The 24,696-nt window shown below is 55.1% G+C and overlaps 1 protein-coding gene across 1 annotated transcript in view; it reads left to right on the forward strand.

Annotated features, from left to right (window-relative positions):
• Positions 1-470: 470 nt before the first annotated feature.
• The window catches only part of LOC144947248 (protein Wnt-2b-like), a 63,224-nt gene continuing 38,998 nt past the window's right edge, over positions 471-24,696 (forward strand). The window contains exons 1-2 of the mRNA XM_078876471.1: positions 471-584; positions 9,948-10,168. Coding sequence (XP_078732597.1) covers positions 487-584; positions 9,948-10,168 — 319 coding nt within the window. The 5' untranslated portion in view covers positions 471-486. The remainder of the gene's footprint in view (positions 585-9,947; positions 10,169-24,696) is intronic.

Consider the following 24,696-nt stretch of genomic DNA (forward strand, 5'->3'; position numbering starts at 1 on the left):
CACCACCACCGGCCCCCCACCACCACCACCACCACCGGCCCCCCACCACCACCACCGGCCCACCACCACCACCAGCCCCGCACCACCACCACCAGCCCCCCACCACCACCACCGGCCCCCCACCACCACCAGCCCCCCACCACCACCACCACCACCGGCCCCCCACCACCAGCCCCCCACCACCATCAGCCCCGCACCACCACCACCGCCCCACCACCACCCCCGGCCCCCCACCACCACCACCACCGGCCCCCCACCACCACCACCACCGGCCCCCCACCACCACCACCACCACCGGCCCACCATCACCACCGGCCCCGCAAAACCACCACCACCAGCCCCGCACCACCACCACCAGCCCCCCACCACCACCCCCGGCCCCCCACCACCACCACCACCACCGCCCCCCCCCCACCACCACCCCCGGCCCCCCACCACCACCACCAGCACCACGCGCCGCCCAGCAGCAGCAGCAGCAGCAGGAGGATGGAGGCGCGCAGTGTCCCCGCGGGGTCGCCACTGCGCCTGGCGCTGCTGCTGCTCACGCTGCTGCTGCTCACGCCGCCTGCTCACGCGTCCTGGTGGTACGTGCACGTGACACTGCGGATGATGGTGATGATCATGCTGATGATGAGGATGATCATGCTGATGATGATCATGATCATGCTGCTGCTGCTGATGCTGCTGGTGATGATGATACCGCTGCTGATGACGATACTGCTGCTGCTGATGATGATACTGCTGATGATGATACTGCTGCTGATGATGCTGATGATACCGCTGCTTATGATGATGACGCTGCTGCTGGTGGTGACGATGACACTCCTGCTGCTGATGCTGCTGATACTGCTGCTGTTGCTGCTGATGCTGCTGATGATGTCGCTGCTGCTGACGATACTGCTGCTGCTGATAATGATACTGCTGCTGCTGGTGACGATGACACTCCTGCTGCTGATACTGCTGATGATACTGCTGCTGATACTGATGCTTATGATACTGCTGCTGTTGCTGCTGATGCTGCTGATGATGTCGCTGCTGCTGACGATACTGCTGCTGCTGATAATGATACTGCTGCTGCTGGTGACGATGACACTCCTGCTGCTGATACTGCTGATGATACTGCTGCTGATACTGATGCTTATGATACTGCTGCTGATACTGCTGATGATACTGCTACTGATACTAATGCTGATGATACTGCTGCTGATACTGCTGCTGATGATACTGCTGCTAATGCTGCTGCTGCTGATACTGCTGCTAATGCTGCTGATGATACTGCTGCTGCTGATACTGATGCTGATTATACTGCTGCTGATACTGCTGCTTATGCTGCTGCTGATGATACTGCTGCTAATGCTGCTGATGATACTGCTGCTGCTGATACTGATGCTGATTATACTGCTGCTGATACTGCTGCTAATGCTGCTGCTGCTGATACTGCTGCTAATGCTGCTGATGATACTGCTGCTGCTGATACTGATGCTGATTATACTGCTGCTGATACTGCTGCTTATGCTGCTGCTGATGATACTGCTGCTGATAATGCTACTGCTGCTGCTGGTGACGATGACACTCCTGCTGCTAAAGACAGTTGGTGATGACGATGATATTGCTGATGCTGCTGCTGCTGCTGATAATGCTGCTGATACTGATGCTGATGATACTGCTGCTGCTGATGCCCACTCCGTCAGTCCACTCTGCGCCACACGTGACCCCCGCCACTCAACCCCCCCCCCCCCTAGCTCCGCTAGAGCACATGGCGCAGTGACACATGGCGCAGTGACACATGGCGCAGTGACTCTACGTTGTGTTGGATTCCTTGGCGGTCCTTCGAAGACAATCGTGAAATTTCCACATTCTCATGGCGGGGCCCCAAGGCTATAGGTGTACAACGTCGGACGCTTGAGCACCGTTCACTTTCAGAAATTGTGCGACGTTTTAGCGACCCCCCCCCCTCCAAAAGCAGCATTTGCGTGATGACAACCATTAGGGGAGCCGAGATCTCCATCGGAGTAAAATGTCAAATAGAAGCGCGCACGAGGCGCGGTGCGGATGGGATCCGCGAGCGAGTTGTCGTCATCGCGACACAAGTCGCTTGCAAAGTAGCAACAAGGACGGCGACAACAACAACAACAACCGAGGTTCCACAGCAGCGGTAGACGCGTGTTGTTGTTGTTGTTGTTAAACGTTGGCGGCTTTTTTGCTCAACCTAGCATCTTGCGCGTTCGCGACGAAGTTGGATACCCGTCTAGGGCGGGCGGGCAGGAAGGAGAGGAGGTGACGAGAGTCATGATGAGGTTGGATGATGATGATGATGAGGTTGGATGATGATGGGGGGGGGGGTAGACGCCTGGATGAGCCTCGTTTCCAGCGAGGATCCACGGCGGTCGTGGTGGTGGCGGTAGCAGCAGCTGACGCGTTCAACGTGGAAGATGCAAAGCGAGCACGTTGAAACTAAAGCGATGATTTATATTTCGATTTAAAGCTTTCGTGACTGCAGGGATTCATCTTCTTGGTTCTTTCGGTAAAGTCACGTAGAATGGAAATAATAAAATAAATATTATTTTATAATTATTCTATTATGTTTTATTTTATTATTTCCATTCTACGTGACTTTACCGAAAGAACCAAGAAGACGATGATTTATATGTTTTAAAACTTAACCAGGTAAGGCCCACTGAGCTGTAGGGTTCTTTATCGGAAGCGACCTGGATGGCCATCACGAATGATTGCACCCCAGACGAAGTGGCCTTCGTCGTGTGAGAGGTTTACAGCAGTCGGTCAAATGCTCGCAACGCGGGGTGAGGTTGATTCGAAACGTGGAGGGGGGAAAAGCGGAGGACCCGGAGGAAAATCCACGCGAGCACGGGGAGAGAGAGACACGCAGGGTCGGGATCGAACCCACGGCCTCCTGTACACCAAGCGAGGTAGTTAACATCTCCTAGCCACCGTGATGATGATGCGAAAGAGACACGCAAACTCCAAATATACAGCAGGCATCGTCAGGGTCGGGATCGACCCCACGACCTCCTATACACCAGGCGAGGTAGTTAACATCTCCTAGCCATCGTGATGATGGTGATGAGGGAGAGACACGCAAACTCTAAATATGCAGCAGGCATCAGCGTCGGGATTGACCGCACGACCTCCTGTACACCAGGCGAGGTAGTTAACATCTCCTAGCCACCGTGATGATGATGAGAGAGAGAGAGACACGCAGGGTCGGGATCGACCCCACGACCTCCTGTACACCAGGCGAGGTAGTTAACATCTCCTAGCCACCGTGATGATGATGAGAGAGAGAGACACGCAGGGTCGGAATCGAACCCACGACCTCCTGTACACCAGGCGAGGTAACTAACATCTCATAGCCACCGCGGCGTGCCCACGGTCAGCGACTCGTAGCTGACACGAAGCAGTGACTCTGACGATGCTCCGCACTTTCTAAACCAATAACAACAGGTCGCATTCCCTCCTCCAAGCAGATTTATTACGTTTTTTTTGGGTGTCAAAACAGCAGGAGCGTGTTCTTCTTGTTTTAGTTTTTTGACGGCACGTTGCGGGTACGTTGCGGGTACGTTGCGAGTACGTTGCGGGTACATTGTGGGTACGTTGCGGGTACGTTATGGGTACGTTGCGGGTACGTTGTGAGTACGTTGCGGGTACGTTGCGGGGTCAGCGAGCCAGAGACAAGAGATCCGTAGCCCGGCAGGCCACGTCCGCTCGTCTGCTCTATACCGACCTCTCGCCACGGCGAAATCCGACGAGCTGTGAAGCGCTTTGTATTCCCACTGGATGTGCCAGTCGGGTTGGCCATGGGCGAGGGTCAGAAAGTGACACCGATAGGAGTGCAAAGTAGAGGGAAGGTCAGCAGATCACTAAAAAGACGTCCGTTGAAACTAACTTTTGTTTTATTAATGTTACCAGATAAGATCCAGCCGAGCTAAGAGCGTCTTTGTCAGAAGCGTCCTGGCCACACACGACATCTCAACGGAGGGGCCCATCATCATCATCGTGGTCGTGGTGGTCGTGTGGACATTCATTGTTGTTGCAGCCAGCGGCTCTTAAACCTTGACCGCAGCCTTGCACCCATTCGGTTCTCAATAATAATAAAAACAACAACAATGTCAATAGACACATTAGGGGCTGACGAAACAACGTAAGTTGTTACTTACGTGCCGTGCTTCGTTTGCGTTTCGATGATTGACGTTTTAAAATAATTTGGCCGTGTCTCGCACACCCCCCATAGAGGGCATCTCGCACCCACGGGGGGGGGGTGCGGTGTGGACCCACGGGGGGGGGGTGGACCCCAGGGGGGGGGGTGGACCCCCAGGGGGGGGGGAGGGGGGGTGTGGACCCCCAGGGGGGGAGGGGGGGTGTGGACCCCCAGGGGGGGGAGGGGGGGTGTGGACCCCCAGGGGACCCCCAGGGGGGTCTGCGTGTAACGTCACGCGCGGGCCTCCCTCGCTCGGTCACGTGCCGCGCGCACTCGCGGCACGTGACCGAGTTTTGTGCTTCGACTCCACGCGGGTTGCGGACGTGGGACCAAATTGTGTGTGTACTGCGTGTGTGTGTCTGTGTGTATGTGTGTGTCTGTGTGTATGTGTCTGCGTGTGTGTGTGTCTGCGTGTGTGTGTGTCTGTGTGTGTGTGTGTGTCTGCGTGTGTGTCTGTGTGTGTGTCTGTGTGTATGTGTGTGTCTGTGTGTATGTGTCTGCGTGTGTGTGTGTCTGCGTGTGTGTGTGTCTGTGTGTGTGTGTACTGTGTGTGTGTGTCTGTGTGTGTGTCTGTGTGTGTGTGTACTGTGTGTGTGTACTGTGTGTGTGTGTACTGCGTGTGTGTGTCTGTGTGTATGTGTGTGTCTGTGTGTCAGCACACACACAGCACACACATCACACACACAGCACACACACAGCACACACAGCACACACACAGCACGCACACAGCACACACACACACAGCACGCACACAGCACACACACAGCACACACACGCACACACAGCACGCACACAGCACACACACACACAGCACACACACAGCACACACACAGCACACACACACAGCACACACACAGCACACACACAGCACACACACAGCACACACAGCACACACAGCACGCACACAGCACGCACACAGCACGCACACAGCACACACAGCACGCACACACAGCACGCACACAGCACACACAGCACACACACAGCACGCACACAGCACACACACACACAGCACACACACAGCACACACACACAGCACACACACAGCACACACACAGCACACACAGCACACACAGCACGCACACAGCACGCACACAGCACACACAGCACGCACACACAGCACGCACACAGCACACACAGCACGCACACAGCACGCACACAGCACACACACACAGCACACACACAGCACACACACACAGCACACACACAGCACACACACAGCACACACACAGCACACACACAGCACACACAGCACACACACAGCACACACAGCACACACAGCACACACACAGCACACACAGCACACACACACACAGCACACACACACACAGCACGCACACACACAGCACGCACACAGCATTGGCAGAGGGGGGCTGGTTGTCTCGCAAGCGACTTTCACTCCCTGCTCCCCACTCGCGCCGGCCTGCGATGATCCCTGCCAGCCCACGGCGTTCCCCAACACCCCCCCCCCCGCTACCCAGGACGTCCCATCCAGTCGCGGTGAAGACGACGAGTACGACGCTTGGGCATTGGGCTTTTGGGATCCTTGGTTTTTTTTTCGTCGCAAATTTCAAAATCGCACCAAAAAAAAAATCAAATCCCCGAGTGTTGCCGTGCCGCTTGCCGACACGGGGACACCCCGAGCGTGCAACGCAGAGGTATACTCTTAGTTCTTTCGGTAAAGTCACGTAGGTAAAATTAATAAAAATAAAACAATAAAAATCACCACGTTTCGTAGGCAACACAAGCTTCCGTCTTCAGGTGAATAGCCTCCACGAGGAGGAATTCCACCTCTCTGTTAGAATTTTTAACAGACAACGAGACAAGAAGTCACAGCTTCTCGAGACGCTGACCTTCCTCAAGAGATGCCGCGATAAGAAATTAATCCTCCCCCTTAACCACTATATAAGGGTTTGCTGTGACGGTTTCACCTGAAGACGGAAGCTTGTGTTGCCTCCGAAACGTCGTGATTTTTATTGTTTTATTTTTTATAAAATTTTACCTACGTGACTTTACCGAAAGAACTAAGAGTATGAATCCTTGCAGTCACGAAAGCTTCAAATCTAGAACGCAGAGGTACTCACAGCGGTGGGGGGGGGGGGGGGGTGGGGGGTCAGGCCAGGTCAGTCGCACCTCACGGAGGCGTCGAGGCATCTGCGGATGAATCGGAGCGACGAGAAGTCGTCCCCGTCGCGCGCGTTGGCGTCGGCGTGACGCCGTCCACGAACACGTGGTGTGTGTTTGTGTACAGACAGGGTGCTTCACAACAACAATAACAACAACAATAAACACCTTCTTGGTTCTTTCGGTAAAGTCACGTAGAATGGAAATAATACAATAATAAAAAGAAAACATAATTAAATAATTCTCACGACGTTTCGATTCAGACTCTCTGTCTTCTCGACAGACCTCGGCAGATCTCGACAGACCTGTTCTTCACCTGAGGACGGCTGCTTGCGTTGTGGCCGAAACGTCGTGAGAATTTTATTGTTTTATTTTTATTATTTAATGTTTTCCCTTCTACGTGACTTTACCGAAAGAACCAAGAAGATGAATCCCTGCGGTCACGAAAGCTGTAAATCGGAACAATAAACACGTTAACGTTGATGAGAATTAGGCATCAACGCCGCAATAAAGGTGACTCTTTGACTTTTTGAAGCGATTCACGGTTACCTTCTTGGTTCTTTCGGTAAAGTCACGTGGAAGGGAAATGATAAAATAATAAATAATAAACTTTCGATTTAAAGCTTTCGTGACTGCAGGGATTCATCTTCTTGGTTCTTTCGGTAAAGTCACGTAGAAGGGAAAACATTAAATAATAAAAATAAAACAATAAAATTCTCACGACGTTTCGGCCACAACGCAAGCAGCCGTCCTCAGGTGAATAACAGGTCTGTCGGAAAGACAGCGTCTGAAAGAAAAAAAAGATTCACGTTACATTTGCTATCAAGTCGCAGTGTGCGTATCCCATTTCTTTTGTCCATTAAAAGCCAGAGTCGCGTAAGGCGAAGTCGTTGTGTGACCCCCTCGCTGCCGCCTCCACGGTCACACGTGGCTTGCGCAGAGCGAGTCGATTGCCACGTTTGCCGGACTTCTTTCGCGCCGTACGTAGCCGACCGTACCGACAGCGTTTGTTTTAGGGCGACGGTTACACGAAAGCAACATCGGCTCGCGTGCGCTCCGTACTGCCGCAGTTACAAGGGACGGAGCAGTTTTTGTTTGAGTTGGATGCGCAACAACAACAAACAACAACAACCAACAACAACAACCAACAACAACCAACAACAACAAACAAAGTTCAAAGTTCATTTATTAGGTAGAGCCCTGTGAGCCATTCGGCTCTTGAATCGGGTGCAACCGCAACAAACACAAAACAAAAACATGAACAAGAAAACATCTTAAAGTGAATATGTGCAAACAGAAAATCCAACAACAACCACCAACAACAACCAACAACAACCAACAACAACAACCAACAACAACAACAACCACCAACAACAACCAACAACAACCAACAACAACAACGCAGGGCGCGTTCGCCGCGGTGTTTGCTGGTCGGCGTTGCCAGAGGCGTGGGGACGATCTGGGGCTCGAACAGCAGCGGATTTTACAGGCGGCACAGATATCCACCAGATCATCACTCGAAGGCTTTACATCAAAGTTCACAACGTTAGCAGCAGCAGCAGTATCGGCAACAGCAGTGGCAGCAGTATATGCAGCAGCAGCAGTAGCAGCGACAGCAGAATCAGCAGCAGTATCGGCATCAGCAGCAGTATCGGCATCAGCAGCAGTATCGGCAGCAGTATCAGCAGCAGTAGTATCAGCAGCAGCAGTAGCAGCAGCAGTAGCAGCAGTAGCAGCAGTAGCAGCAGCAGTATCAGCAGCAGTACCAGCAGCAGTATCGGTATCAGCAGCAGCAGTATCAGCAGCAGCAGTATCAGCAGCAGTATCAGCAGCAGTATCGGTATCAGCAGCAGTATCAGCAGCAGCAGTATCGGCGGTGTGTGCGTCTCCCGGTGACCACGTGACGAGTTTCGCGACGATTTTCTCCGACGAGAGCTCGCCGGAGCCTCTGACGATTTTGTTTTCATCTCCAAACGCGCGCTCGCTCCCAACCTGAGAGCACCTCCCGTGAGAGACGGAGCGGGGAGCGTCCCTCCCGCGTCCCTCTCTCGTGCCCACGCTCGATCGCGCAACGGCGGCTGATGTGTGTGTGCTGTGTGTGTGCTGTGTTGTGTGCTGTGCTGTGTGTGTCTGTGGGTGTGCTGTGGGTGTGCTGTGGGTGTGATGTGTGTGTGCTGTGTGCGTGATGTGTGCGTGGTGTGTGTGTGGGTGTGTGTCTGTGTGTGTCTGTGTGTCTGTGGGTGTGTGTCTGTGGGTGTGTGTGTTTATGTGTCTGTGGGTGTCTGTGGGTATGTGTCTGTGTGTGTCTGTGGGTGTGTGTTTCTGTGGGTGTATGTGACTTGTGAGTGCGTGTGTGTCTGTGAGTGTGGGTGTGTGTGTGTGTCTGTGGGTGTGTGTCTGTGGGTGTGTGTGTGGGTGCGTGTGTGTCTGTGGGTGCGTGTGATTTGTGGGTGTGTGTGTGTCTGTGTGTGTGTCTGTGGGTGTGTGTGTGTCTGTGGGTGTGTCTGTGGGTGTGTGTGTGTCTGTGGGTGTGTCTGTGGGTGTGTGTGTGTCTGTGGGTGTGTCTGTGGGTGTGTGTGTGTCTGTGGCTGTGTCTGTGGGTGTGTGGGTGTGTGTGTGTGTCTGTGGCTGTGTCTGTGGGTGTGTCTGTGGGTGTGTGTGTGTCTGTGGGTGTGTGTGTGGGTGTGTGTGTGTTTGTCTTTGGGGAGCGGTAGTGGGGAGCGGTGGTGTAGTGGTTAGCGCGCTGCGCTACGAACCCGGCGACCCGAGTTCTTTTCCCGCTCACGGACAAAATCAGTGACGATTATCTGAACCGGTCCTGGGCCTCCGCTAGGTCGACTCAGCCTCAAATGAGTACCTGGCGCGGTGTGTAAACATCGCCACTCGGGAGACAAAGGCGGTCGGGCGTGGTGCTGGCCACCCACCCCCTCGTGTGCCGCTCCGGCCTTCATAGCTGCTACTCGCAAACAGCACTTGCCCCAACAGTCTGTTAAGGCTACACGGGAGATCTTTGTTTGTGTGGAGATGGTGGTGGGGGGGGGTGACACTGGGCACGTGTTTGAGGTGACGTGGTTCTCAACACGGCACGCGACCGCGCTGACAAAGACGTCCCCCGACTCCACGTGCGACTCCTCCACTTGATCCTGACGGAGAAACACTGTCACGTGTTGCTCTCTCTCTCTCGGAAGGAGCGCGTGTTGTGGGAGCGAGTGTACATACATCCACACACACACACATTCACACACATACACACCCACACACACACACCCACACACACACATCCACACACACATACACACCCACACACACACATCCACACACATCCACACACACACATCCACACATATACACACACATCCACACACACACACATCCACACACACACATCCACAAAACACATCCACACACACACACATCCACACACACACACATCCACACACACACACATCCACACACACACACATCCACACACACACACATCCACACACACACACATCCACACACACACACATCCACACACACACACTCACTCTCTCCCACTCTCACTCTCTCATTCTCCCACTCTCTCCCACTCTCACTCTCTCCCCCCCTTCCCCCTCCCGCGTCGCAGGTTCATCGGTGCTCTGGGCGCCCGCGTCATCTGCGACAACATCCCGGGCCTCGTGGGCAAGCAGCGGCAGATCTGCCAGAAGCAGCCAGACGTGATGCGTAGCCTGGCCGAGGGGGCCCTCGACTGGATCCGCGAGTGCCAGCACCAGTTCCGGCACCACCGCTGGAACTGCAGCACGCTGGAGCGAGACCACTCCGTGTTCGGCAGGGCCATGCAGCGCAGTGAGTACCTCCTGGGGAGAGGGGAGGGTGGAGGCAGGGGGGGGGCTACCCCTGTGGAGGAACGGAACCGGGGTGGCTGTGCGATGGGTACGCCGCGGTGGCTATGAGATGTAAACTACCTCGCCTGGTGTACAGGCGGTCGTGGGTTCAATCCCGACCCTGACGATGCCTGCTGTATATTTGGAGTGTGCGGTGTCTCTCATCATCACGGTGGCTAGGAGATGTTAACTCCCTCGCCTGGTGTACAGGAAGTCGTGGGTTCAATCCCGACCCTGACTATGCCTGCTGCTGTGTATTTGGAGTTTGCGGTGTCTCTCTCTCATCATCATAACGGTGGCTAGGAGATGTTAACTCCCTCGCCTGGTATACAGGAGGTCGTGGGTTCAATCCCGACCCTGACGATGCCTGCTGCTGTATATTTGGAGTTTGCGGTGTCTCTCTCTCATCATCATCACGGTGGCTAGGAGATGTTAACTCCCTCGCCTGGTATACAGGAGGTCGTGGGTTCAATCCCGACCCTGACGATGCCTGCTGCTGTATATTTGGAGTTTGCGGTGTCTCTCTCTCATCATCATCACGGTGGCTAGGAGATGTTAACCACCTCGCCTGGTGTACAGGAGGTCGTGGGTTCGAGAGAGGGTGGGAGAGGAGGGAGGAGAGACGGGAGGAGAGGGGTTGGGGGGCGAGGTGGCGGGAGATGGGGGAGGAGAGGGGGTGTGGAGGGGGGAGGGGCGACGAGGCGGTGGGCGAGGGGTGATGAGTTCACCAGCGGCCGTCTGGAACGCTCTTCCTACCGATATTCGGAAGCCGCTGGGAGCTATGATGCACTTTTACATCGAGATTGAACACTTGTTTCTTGAAAACTGCTCTTTGTGTTTAGTTTGTTGTCCTTCCACCCCCTCCGATTCGCACGATTCGCTACGTACGGTGCGGAAGAGGTTCAACGTAGTGCATACAGCAGTGGATTGATCATGGATGATGCCGATAAAAACGTTGACTAGAAGTGGTTGCCGTTAGGCGCTCAACTCACGCCAACCAAGAAGGCGATTGTGTGAATGCTCCTCCCCATGACGATGGTGATGATTGCCTCACTGATTAATGGAGGGTCGTTGTGAAGCCCGTTTTCAGCAGAACCCTGCATTGGAATATTCGGTGTCGAATTACGTTTTGACGAGCGATTTGCGTTCATGGCAAAACGTGCATCCAGTGCGCGCTCGGTGATGGTGACACGTCGAAACGACGCCGGAAATGGGCTGATCGTACGAGGAACGCGTTCGATCCCAGCGTAGCGACGCGTCAGACACGCGGTGCGCGTGCCATGCAGACACACGCGTGCGTTACGTGACCGTGTGTGCGCGCGCACGAGGCTGGTTCTGCTGTTGCGCCAGCTCCAGGGATGGCGTTGTCGGAGGGTCACGATGCGCAGTGGCCGTTTGTCCCCTCTGCGGTCACGGCGATGTCAACGTCACTCTGCAATGACCGGGCACAGACTGCCCTGCAGTCCAAGACACTTCCCCGACATACTCACGTCCGAACTAACGAACATCCCGCACGCACTTACGAACGAAGCGCCCGCGACGCGTTCATTAATTGTAACAATAATAATAATAAATAATAATGCAATTTGTAACGCGCGCAAATTTGCGGACGTAACGGCCGCAACTCAGAGGCGCGGAGCCGAGCTCAGAGTCGTTCGAAAGCACGTGGTTATAGAGGTGAGTTTTTAAGTGTCTCTTGAAGGAGGCGATTGAGGTGATGCTGCGAATGTGCAGAAGGGTGATGGCGCTCCAGACTGTTGGGGCTGCCACCGAGAAGCGGCGCATAGACGTGATGACCATCCTGGATCTTGGTATCAAGAGGAGGTTGTGAGTCGCGCTGCGCAGGCATCTGCCGTGTGCCGAGCTGCAAGTTGGTAATAATGAAGAAAGGTACGGCGGGCAGGCGGATATGAAGGCATCGTGGCAGAGGCAGGCGGTCTTGTATGTGACCCTACTGGCGATGGGGAGCCAGTTGAGAGCACGGAGACAAGCGAGTGAGTCGAGACGGGGATGAGTGTGGGCAATGACGACGCGTGCCAGGTTGTTTTGTAGTCTTTGAAGTTTCTTTAGGTTGCCAGTGGAGGTCCGGACTAGGACGGAGTTACAATAGTCAAGGCGAGACCCAACTATGCAACATGCCGATGTGTTGGAAAACGTCGGTGTCTGAGAGCTTTCAGGTGAAAGTTACATCCCGTTCGCTCGTGACCCATGAACCGAACCACCATCCCCACCGTCACCACCGTCACCACCGTCACCACCGTCACCACCGTCCCCTCCGTCACCACCGTCACCACCGTCACCACCGTCCCCACCGTCCCCTCCGTCACCACCGCCCCCACCGTCACCACCGTCACCACCGTCCCCACCGTCCCCTCCGTCACCACCGCCCCCACCGTCACCACCGTCACCACCGTCACCACCGTCACACGTACGAACGTGCGGATGCATTCGCACGTCACGCGCTGCGTGCAAGTTCGCGTCGATTTCATATTCGTTGTTTCCACGTGTCGGCACGTGCTTTGCTATGCACGCGTGTGTGCGTGTGGCCTCAAGGTGCACATGGCCTGGCACAAGCGTCGTGGTGACGTCACCGCCACTTAGTGGCGAATGGCGGTTGTTGTTGTTGTCCCCCCTCCGTGGGGAGCGGTGGTGCAGCGGTTAGCGCGCTACGCTGCGCTATGAACCCAGCGACCCGGGTTCGATTCCCGCTCACGGCCAACACCAGTGACGATTATCTGAACCGTGGGCCTCCCCTAGGTCGACTCAGCCTGAAATGAGTACCCGGTGCGGTGCGTCAACATCGCCACTGGGGAGGTGGTTGCCTGCCACCCACCCCCTCGTGTATTGTTCCGGCCTTCATAGGTGCTCGCTAACAGCACTTGCCCCGACAGTCTGTTTCGGCTATACGGGGGATCTTTGTCTTTGTCCCCCCTCCAGCCTGGACGCCTTGACAAACGAAATGACTTTAAATTTCGATTTAAAGCTTTCGTGACTGCAGGGATTCATCTTCTTGGTTCTTTCGGTAAAGTCACGTAGAAGGGAAATAATAAAATAATACAAATAAAACATAATAAAATACAATTCTCACGACGTTTCGGCCACAACGCAAGCAGCCGTCCTCAGGTGAAGAACAGGGCTGTCGGAAAGACAGCGTCCGAATGAGCACCACCAAGCCTGGCAGCGTATATTTAAGCTGGGTTAGAGGAGGAGAGTGCCTTGACAAAGGCTGCTTGCGTTGTGGCCGAAACATCGTGAGAATTGTATTTTATTATGTATTTTTATTGATTATTTTATTATTTCCCTTCTACGTGACTTTACCGAAAGAACCAATTAAACGAGACGACGTTCCGTCACCTGCCACACGCAGCAGTCGGCAACTTCTCCAAGCACCGTCACGCGCGGTCCTTCACTCGAAACGATTTGACGAGCGAGCTCCGACACCGTCGGTGTGACCTCTGAACCTGACCCCCCCCCCTCGCCACCACCCCCCCACGCCCCCCCCTTGCAACCCCCCCCCTCGTCACCACCCCCCCACGCCCCCCCCCCCTCGCCACCACCCCCCCACGCCCCCCCCCCTTGCAACCCCCCCTCGCCACCACCCCCCCACGCCGCCCCCCTTGCAATCCCCTTCTCACCACCACCCCCCCCCCCTCGCCACCACCCCCCCACACCCCCCCCCCTCGCAACCCCCCCCCTCGTCACCACCCCCCCACGCCCCCCCCCCCCTTGCAACCCCCCCTCGCCACCACCCCCCCACGCCCCCCCCCCCTTGCAACCCCCCCTCGCCACCACCCCCCCACGCCGCCCCCCTTGCAATCCCCTTCTCACCACCACCCCCCCCCCCTCGCCACCACCCCCCCACACCCCCCCCCTCGCAACCCCCCCCCTCGTCACCACCCCCCCACGCCCCCCCCCCTTGCAACCCCCCCTCGCCACCACCCCCCCACGCGTGTGTGACGTGGGGAGGGAGTGGTGGCGCAGCGGTTAGCGCTACGCTGCGCTACGAACCCGGCGATCCGAGTTCGATTCCCGCTCACGGCCACCAGCACCACCAGTGACGATTATCTGAACCGGTCCTGGGCATCCCCTAGGTCGACTCAGCCTCAAATGAGTATCTGGCGCGGTGTGTAAACATCGCCACTGGGGAGAAAAAGGCGGCCGGGCATGGTGTTGGCCACCCACCCCCTAGTGTGCCGTGCTGGCCTTCAGAGGTGCTCGCTGACAGAACTTGCCCCAACAGTCTGTTAAGACTATACAGGATCTTTGTCTGTGTCTTTGTTTTTTAAAGTGTGTGAGCTCCTCTGACCAGCTCCGGTTTGACAGCAGAGGTCCCACTCCGATTTAGTCGGGCGGCATTATCTTTTCATCGGCTGCGTAATGCTGCTGTGTGGAAGCTACCCGGTCTGTCGCTCCACACGAAGCTTCGGGTCTTCTCGGCCACGGCCATGCCCTCCCTTCTCTATGTTTGTGAAACGTGGAGTCCCACAATGGAACATCTGCACCGGTTATAAACATTCAGGCTGGCCGGCCTACGATCCATCCTGGGTTTAACCAGGCTGGATTGTGTGAGGAGCTCACAAATCCTTGAAAGATCTGGACACATTCCCATCGGTGAGCTCCTCCGGCAGGCAAGGCTGCGTTGGCTGGGTCATGTAGCCCGCACGCCCAGCCACTGCATGGCCAAGCAGCTTTTGATTAGTCGGATAGAGGGGGCTAAATGGGCACGGCACGGGCTGGAGAAGAGATGGAGTGATGCGGTACGGGAGGATGTGGAGCTGGGTGGACTTGCCGATGACTGGTACCAGTGGTGTCAAGATCGGCCTCTGTGGAGGAGGCTCGTGAAGGACGCTGCTGGGCAGTTGGAGGCAGTCGCCCTCCAACAACAACGGAGGGCGGAGGAGCGACGCTCACAACAACGAGTGGAGCGTCGGGTGGCTAAAATACATCGAGTTGGCACAGTGGGGAGCACAGGTGATGCATCAGCCAGTCATCTCGGTCATCTCAGTCAGTCAACCCATGGTACCTGAGTCTGTCCCGTGACCTGTCAACAGCGAACCTTCCACACTTCACGCAGCGTCAAAGTGCACTTGGCCTGGCACAAGCGCCGTGGTGACGTCACCGCTACTTACTGGCGTATGGCGGGCGCCGTTGTGGATCGCTTCACTGTTCTGGCAAATCGCCCGATGACGCTGGATGTGAATATCGGCGAAACGTCTCGGCACTCAGATTGTAGACGTTGTGGATTTACTCTCCGACACGCCGGTGGGCTGAAGTAGTAACTAATCGGCGCTTTGTTTACGCGACGAATCTCTTACTAATTGGCTGATGTCGGGTGGTGGAGGGTTTCGACAAATGTATACAGAGCCGGCCCTAGACCTTTGGGGGCCCTAAGCAAAATTTGGTTGGAGGCCCCTTTGATGTATGATTTTTTTCACCCACTAGCTCGCAGTGACTCTAGGGGGCCCTCTGCTGGCCACGGGGCCCTTTGCAATTGCAAGGGTCGTTTAGTGGCTGGGCCGGCTCTGAATGTATACTTACGCGATCTGACCCAAAAACCTTTATTAGGAATAATATTGGTCGCGAAAGCCTACGCGTTGATTAGGCCTATACAGCTCTGCCGGGACCTCACCTGCTAACATTACAAAAAATGGTTTTGAGTTTTGGTGTTCTCGGCGCTGCCACGGCGGCTGGGTGCAGTGGCAACTTCGATCTCGTCCGCATCGCCCCGCAATCTCCCCCTCCTCTGCAGTAGCCTCGTGCGTCTCGTCTGGACGACGTCTATCTCCGCCGGTCATCTCTCCGATCTTGCACGACAAAGGCTAACACCAGTGGCTAACACCAGTGGCTAACATCACTGGCGAATCGATGAAACGGGCCTGGGCCTGCCCGAGCTCGACTCAGCCTTTCAATGAGCTGGTGCCGTTTGTCCGCATCAGCACTGGAGAGACAAAGGCGGCCGGGCGTGGCGTTGGCCAACCCACACCCTTCTTGTGCCGTGCCGGCCTTCATAGGTGCTATTCGCGAACAGCACTTGCCCCAGCAGCCTGCTAAGGCTATCGGGGGGGGGGGGGGATCTTTGTCTTTGCGTGCATATGTGCCTGTGGGCGTGTAACTGCTGGCATCTGAGGCTCCACACCAAGCGAACTGGGCGCGACTACCCTTGATTGGGCATGTTTCCAGCACAACTGGCATTGGATGGCATGTTTGCCACTGCTGAGACTTGGGGGTGCCTGACATAGCCAAACTAAATCCGTACGTGTTGTTTGTGCGCCAAGCTCCCGTGTTTGCGTTGCCGCTTGGCGTTGATATTTTTATTTCCGCGCTTGAAATCTGTCGTCCGCGGAGCCCCAAACAAGCGGGGCGTTTGCGTGGGTGAAGGATTTGGTTGCCACGGTGGGTGGATTTAAAAAAAAATATATCAAAGTGATTTTCTGCTGAAACGTGCATCTAGCGCAGTTGCTCATCTCCTCTTGACGGTCCGAGACAGTGGTGGACATTCCACGTTCTTATGGCGGGGCTGGGCCTATCTACACTATAACCACTCTCGATTTTATCGATCAGCGGAGGTTCAATGAGATTCGTCAAACTCCGCACCACCACCCAAAGCAGGTATTGAACTCGCAACCATCGCACTGCGATTCCTCTGTACAGCCTCTTTGATTGGCGAGCGTGCGTGTCCTTGGCTAACTTGGGCGCTTGCAAGCAACGCATTCAGAGCGGCGGTGGAGCAGAGGGAGAGACGCCCTGGTGAGATGTTAACTACCTCGCCTGGTATACAGGAGGTCGTGGGTTCGATCCCGACCCTGACGCCTGCTGCTGTGTATTTGGAGTTTGCGTATCTCTCTCTCATCATCATCATCATTATGGTGGCTAGGAGATGTTAACTACCTCGCCTGGCACATAGAAGACGTGGGTTCGATCTCAAACCCTGACGCCTGCTGTATATTTGGAGTTTGCGTGTCTCTCTCTCTCATCATCATCATCATCACGGTGGCTAGGAGATGTTAACTACCTCGCCTGGTACATAGAAGACGTGGGTTCGATCTCAAACCCTGACGCCTGCTGTATATTTGTAGTTTGCGTGTCTCTCTCTCTCTCCCCGTGGTCGCGTGGATTTATCTCCGGGTCCTCCGCTTTTTCTCTCCCCATTTAGAAGTGACTTCACGCGCTTAGAGCATTCGACTGCCATAAATTCCCACGTGACGATGAGCCCACTTTGTTTAGCTATCGCTCGGTAAGCCCCACTGAGCTACGTAGCTCAAGTGGGTCTTACCGAGCAAAGTAAAAAAAGAAAGTTTGTTGAAATTCGCCAGGCGACGTCTGTGGTGGCTACGCTGCTGCACGCGGCTGCCCGTAACCCGGCACCGTCGAGGCAGCAGCGAGAGTTGGTGGATCACCGCACGGATCTTCCCGTAGCCGCCCAGGAGGAGCCGTACAGCCAAGTGTGGACTAATCGCCGTCCGTTTCCATCTGTACGGGGGGGTGGGGGGGTATAGCATTGCCCCCTCGCCTCGCGACAAGTGTTGTACCCCGCTGTGCCGCCCTGGCAACCCAATGCGGGCGCGCCGGTTTCCACCACCCACGTGGTACAACAATGGCGGCTCGTCATTTTACACCGTGCAGCGAGCGGGACTCCCTCAGGCCAGCGGAGGACCGTTGTACCAAGCGATTGACCCCTGGTTGAATTGTTCGATCCGCGGATCATCGGTGAGGGGGAGATGGGGGGGGGCGGTCGACCGGGGGGGCGCCGCCATCCCTTTGAGCGGGCGCCGGTCCTCGCTTCGAACGTCGGAAGTGAGCGCAATTCTGCCGCCGGATTTTACGCGCCGTCTTTGTTTTTTTGAACTCTCGTTATTATTTATGGCCGTTGGGGGCAGCGTCACCTTCAAGAGAGAGGCGAGCGCGACCGCACGGCACCTCCGAGTAGCACGGTTGGCCACGTGCGGTGCGAAAGAAGTTCACCGTACGGTGCGTGCGTGCGTGCGTACGTGCGTGCGTGCGTGCGTGCGGCCCGCGGGACGAACGGCGGCCCATGATCTGGTCGAGCGCAGGGCTCAGCGAGCCTCTCTGCGTCACGGCTCGGCCCCCTCCAGCACCACTCGAACCCCAGGTGCCGAGTGGCAGCGTGGCGTGGCTTCCGCAGTCACGTGATGTGTGGGAAGGGAGGGGGGGGGCGGTTGGGGGGGGGGTGAAACCAATAGCACCCTCGGTAGGTGCTGCTGTAAACACATTGCTGTTATATCTTTGCATCTCTCATCGCTCGTCCATCTCTTCTGTGTATATACTTCGTGCCTGTCTCTCTCACATCCCTCCCGAATGCATCTGTCATCTCTCCGGCTTATACCCCATTCTGAGTCCACCTGTCCGCTCTCTTTCTTCCATCTTATCGGAAAATATCTCTCCGCTGTATCTTCAATCTCGCCCGAATGGGTCTCCATTCATCGCTCTCCAATGTTGCCAATGCCTCGTGATTAATGCGCGTTTGTATGCTGGCATCGGGCTATGTGGGGATGCCGCAAGTTCGATTCGATCTTCTCCGGCAGCGTGGCAGAATGGCGACGCTCGTGCCTCGCAGCGACAAGAACCCGGGTTCAATCCCCAACCAGGGATGCCTTTCCGCGTGGAGTTTTTAATATTCGCCTCCTGTTCTGCATGGGTTGGTCTCCTCCAGTTTCTCTGATCTCCTCCCCACCTCCCCCCCCCCACACCACCGCAGCTAAAACATCGTACAACATTCCAATGTCGTGGAATGAAAAATAAATTAAATAAATCGACGACGTACAAATCCCCCTCCTTTTGCGATTGCACCACGCGCCAAATGCGGTGGACGTCGAAGATTCCCGTGACGCCGTCGCCGGCGAGGGCTGGGGCCGTCGGTTCGCAAATCTTGCCGACGTCCAAAGTTTACCCGCTGCGCCAAACTCCGGCAGCACCCTCCCGACAAAGGGGAGACTTCAGACTCGGCGAGGCTTTCGTGGGCGAGCAAGCGTAAACATTAAGAAAATAACAACCATGAGACCCTCTGCGCCAAATAAATAAACTACGGACTATCCCTCTCTTACAGCCTCGTGCCAGTGTTTATGTACGCGTGGGCGGAAACGGGCGTGAGCAGAGGAAACCCACGCGCGCGAGGGGGCAACGCTGTATCTCACGCGCGCGAGGGGGCAACGCTGTATCCCACGCACGCGTAAACGGGTGGAGTTTATTCCACTGGCTGTAACCGCCGTCGCCTGGCGAGCCCGAAGTCGTGGCTCCTCCGACGGTGCTAAAGAAGTGCTGTGACATCTCCTCGCCCACCCCCCCCCCCCCCGGCAGGGAGGCGAGGTTTTCCCCGACTTTCGTAGATCGTTCCGTAAAACCACCGCCGGAAAATCGGTGGCGAGTTTGCAACGGCCCCCCGGTGATGCGGCGCGTCGTGGCATCGACGGCATCGGCCGCGGTGACTGTGCGAGCGTTTTTCGCTCGTGTGGCGTTGCCGGAGAGAGAAGACGAACCGTTGCCGATCAACGCCCGAGTTCTTTCTGCGCATGTCCGTGCGTCGAACTTATTCTGCACCCCCACGTCACCTGCTGCGCTAATCGTCTTCGGCCGCTCGGCGGCCTTGGTTGGGTCGCTTCGTTGGCGCCGCCGTTTTGTTTGGCGATCGTAGACCGGCGTTGCGACCGGTTATCTTAACCCTCGCGCGGGAGACCAGCGGACACGGGCCGTGCGACGATGTCCGAACGCGATGATATTTCTACACCGACGCGGTTGAGAGACTTTGACTCGACTCGGGGCAGGCAGTGAGTGAACTCCCCGGGCAGGTTAACCGGGTCAGCCGCAGGTCAGCCGCGATTGCGAACGGAAGAATTTGAATACGGGGCGAGCTCCTCCACGCTCTTAATTCTAGATTTGAAGCTTTCGTGACTGCAAGGATTCATATTCTTAGGTTTTTTCGGTAAAGTCACGTAGGTAAAATTTTTTAAAATTAAATTAATAAACGTAAAATAAAATAAAAATAAAATAAAAATCACGACGTTTCGGAGGCAACACAAGCTTCACGCTCCTCGCCCGTGACTCATTGACCAATCACTCGGCTTCAGGTCCTCACCTGCGTCACGTCGGCCCGGGCCCCATGACCCCCATCAACCTGCCTCGCACATTGCAGACGTGCCATGCGCCTTGCCGGCCGAGGGGCGATGCTGGCTTGAAGCCGCGTCGTTCCGCGCACGGGGCGCAAGGAAGCCGCTCACGGCAACAACGTTCCACGTTCGTGTGGCAGGGGCCAGTGCGTCCGTGCGGCAGCCACTCTGATGAAGCAGACAAAAAAGCACCCGATAGAGTAAATCTAGCTGTGACCGTCCCACCTGATGGCGGAGACTTGTGTTGCCTCCGAAACGTCGTGATTTATAATTTTATTTCTATTATTATTTATATTATTTTTATTATTTCTTTTTACCTACGTGACTTTACCGAAAAAACCTAGCACCCCGAGTAGAATCGCTTGCAAATTCCCTGGAGGCGAACAGAATTCGCATTTCGCGGTCAAGGTTGATGTGAACAAATCAAGGGTCGTGCACAGCAAGTTTGCGATGCAAAGTGACATTATTATACTCTTTGGGTCTTTCGGTAAAGTCACGTCGATTGAAAACTAATAAGATGACACCACGTGACTTTACCTAAAGACCCCAAAGAGGATGAATCCCTGCAGTCACGAAAGCTTTAATTCGACATTATGATAATTGTTATTTGAAGGACACATCTTGCAAACATACTACCTGGGGTACTGGGGCAGTTGCTGAAGATACAATTTGGGGAGTAAAAGTCTGCATTAACCAAGCATGCTCTGATAATGATCAGAGCATGTTCTTGTGCATGTTCACCACAATTAGTCTGTGTGTGGTTAACGCAGACTTGATTCCGTACTAAAGGTTTCTATTTGGTGGTTGAACATCTTAATACAACTCCTGTTTCATTGTCAGAAAGAGTAAACACATTATTATTTTTTATACATGGTGTATTTCACCGCTTGTTAGCGAGCGTTGGTGGGCTTGTGCAGGAATAGATATGTTTGTTCCCAGCTGAGGCCCACATTGAGCTGTGTAGCTCTTTTCAGAAGCGACCTTGGCCGTAACGAACAGGACAGCTCAAAGAAGTGGCTCGTCACCCGTGTGGACACTTATAGCGGTACGCAAATACTCTGAAGGCAGCGACGTTGATTTTTATTTCTAAGTGTGGAGGGAAAAGTCGAAGGACCCCGGGGAAAAATCCACGCGACCATGGGGAGGGAGAGAGAGAGACACACCACAAACTCCAAATACACAACAGGCATCAGGGTCGGGATCAAACCCACGTGACTCCTGCACACCAGGCGAGGTAGTCAACATCTCACCACCGTGACACAGCATCGTGAGAAGGTATGTCAGCTGACTCACGATGGAATTGCAGCCCAAGGAGAGGATGCACATTGGAGGACTACCACTACAAGTTTCAGTTGCAAGTAGATAAAACAATGTAGTTGGTTGTTCTTCCCCCGCACCTCCGATTAGCACGGTTTGGCTACGTACGGTGCGAAAGAAGTTCAACGTACATTGCATACAATAGGAGTGACCTGGGTCGTGGAAACAACTAAAAGAATTACAAATTAGGTTCAGTACACCAATGGAGCAAAGAGAAATCGGCGGAAAGACAACGCAGCGTCGCACGATAAATGGAATCTGTTGCATTAGCAGAACTCATGGTTAAATAATAAATTCCCTCGCACACAAATCGGCTTGGGCAGATACGTTTTTAGACTGATCATCGTCCAATTAAAAATTGCGTTACGGAAATTAGGTTACACTCTGGTGAAGGAAAGATGACACCAGTTTGTGTGTCTTTGTGTGAGTCTCAGGGTCTCTGTGTGAGTCTCAGGGTCTCTGTGTGAGTCTGATAGTCTCTGTGTGAGTCCCAGGGTCTCTGTGTGAGTCTCAGGGGCTCTGTGTGAGTCTCAGGGGCTCTGTGTGAGTCTATGGGTCTCTGTGTGAGTCTCAGGGGCTCTGTGTGAGTCTCAGGGGCTCTGTGTGAGTCTATGTGTCTCTGGGTGAGTCTCAGGGTCTCTGTGTGAGTCTCAGGGTCAATGTGTGAGTCTCAGGGGCTCTGTGTGAGTCTCAGGGTCTCTGTGTGAGTCTCAGGGTCTCTGTGTGAGTCTCAGGGGCTCTGTGTGAGTCTATGGGTCTCTGTGTGAGTCTATGGGTCTCTGTGTGAGTCTCAGGGTCTCTGTGTGAGTATATGTGTCTCTGTGTGAGTCTCAGGGTCTCTGTGTGAGCCTCAGGGTCTCCACGTGAGTCTACAAATCTTTGTCTTCTTTGTATGACCGATGTTGATTTTCGAGCAACAACTCTAACTTTGCATTGCGATGATTGAGTCAGATGATCGCATGAGGAGCAGCGAAGTGGTGCATCGCTGCAGTCATGGTGCCTCTCCTCTTTTAGTATTTGTGAATCGGACACCGCGCCAGTCCTCGTTCCCTGGTTCTGTTCGGGGCGGTGACCACGGTCCCTCCGCTCACTCACCGGAAAGTTTTATTTTTATTTCCCATTTGTGCGTCAAGTGCCCGCATCAGCTGCTGCTGCAATGGTTTGTGCAGTGGGGCGCTGCGGTGGCTAGGAGATGTTCACTACCTCGCCTGGTATACAGGAGGTCGTGGATTCGATCTCAACCCTGATGCCTGCTGCTGTATATTTGGAGTTTGCGTGTCTCTCTCTCTCATCATCATCACGGTGGGTAGATGTTAACTACCTCGCCTGGTATACAGGAGGTCGTGGATTCGATCTCAACCCCGATGCCTGCTGCTGTATATTTGGAGTTTGAGTGTCTCTCTCTCTCATCATCATCATCACGGTGGCTAGGAGATGTTAGCTACCTCGCCTGGTATACAGGAGGTCGTGGGTTCGATCCCGACCCTGACGCCTGCTGTATACTTGGAGTTTGCGTGTCTCTCTCTCTCATCATCATCATCACGGTGGCTAGGAGATGTTAACTACCTCGCCTGGTATACAGGAGATCGTGGGTTCGATCCCGACCCTGACGCCTGCTGTATATTTGGAGTTTGCGTGTCTCTCTCTCTCATCATCATCACGGTGGGTAGATGTTAACTACCTCGCCTGGTATACAGGAGGTCATAGATTCGATCTCGACCCCGACGCCTGCTGCTGTATATTTGGAGTTTGCATGTCTCTCTCTTTCATCATCATCACGATTGCTAGGAGATGTTAACTCCTTTGCCTGGTGTACAGGAGGTTGTGGGTTCGATCCCGACCCTGACGCCTGCTGCTGCTGTATATTTGGAGTTTGCAGTGTCTCTCTCTCTCTCCGTGGTCGCGTGAATTTTTCTCTGGGTCCTCTGGTATTTTCTAAACGTGCGTTGAAAATATTTGGCCTCTACAAATGTTGGGCTCTGATTTGTGACGGCCAGGTCACTTCTGGAAATAAAAAAAAACAAAGCTGCATAGCTCAGTGAGGCCTTACCTGTTCAAAATAAAATAGAATAGTTGTCAGCGTAGCTTCAACGAGGGCACCGATTCGCTGGCGGCCCCGAACGGTGAAATTGCATCTCTCCTTTCTCGAGAGGACGGGGGCTCTAAGAAGGACCCTCGGCCTACTCTTCCACGCCGGCCAGACGCCCTGCAAAGAAAAGAGAAAGACGTGGGATCAACCCCACGCTCGTGTACTAACGGGTTCGGGCGTTGCGCGCCGCGCACTCCAAGACTCGCGAACGATCATCAAAGCCGGGGCCAGAAGCTCATCTCGCACCCGCAGTCCCCGGGAGGGGGTGGTGGCGGAGGGGTGTGAAGGGAATTCTGCCCCTTGCCCCCCCGGGTTTCCTCATCCTCTTGTGTACAGCATCGGGTACAGTAGAAATGCCCTCTCTCTCTCTCACCATCACTCCGCGATGACAGCGGGAAGGGGGCGGGCGGGCGGGGGGGGGGCGGGCGACCGGAGTGTTTCGCGTATCGCGGGGAGATCTTCTTTTCGCCGGGTCGCGACGGGTGACTTGCAGCCCAGTGATGTGTTGCCGCCTCGGCATGCTGGTGGCTGCCTTTAATCAGGCGAGTTGGAAGGCGACGGGGGCTCGTGGTGGCGGTGGTGGTGGTGGTGGTGCCTTTGACCGAGCGAGACCGGCGGTGGCGGTGGCGGTGGGGGCCTCGGTGAGTCCTGCAGGCCGGCGACGGTGGTGCCGCGACCAGCCCCGGCCATCAACGTCCACAACCGCCCATCTTCTTGATCTGCCGAGTATTGAGCGGACACGATAGATGTGAATGAATGAATGAAGATAGATACACGTGTGCACGCTTGCACGACATCGTCTCCGCGCTGGACCGCACGGCACGACGGTACGGCTGGGTCCTGACCTCGAGTCAACGCCGTCTGCTTCGTCTCACGGCAGAGGTCGCAAACGGGTTTTGATTCCTTACCCGTACCCGTACCCGGCCACACCAGGGTCGCAAATGGGTACCCGTACCCGTACCC

Source organism: Lampetra fluviatilis, chromosome 44, assembly GCF_964198595.1.
Source record: "Lampetra fluviatilis chromosome 44, kcLamFluv1.1, whole genome shotgun sequence".
Classification (NCBI taxonomy): domain Eukaryota; kingdom Metazoa; phylum Chordata; class Hyperoartia; order Petromyzontiformes; family Petromyzontidae; genus Lampetra; species Lampetra fluviatilis.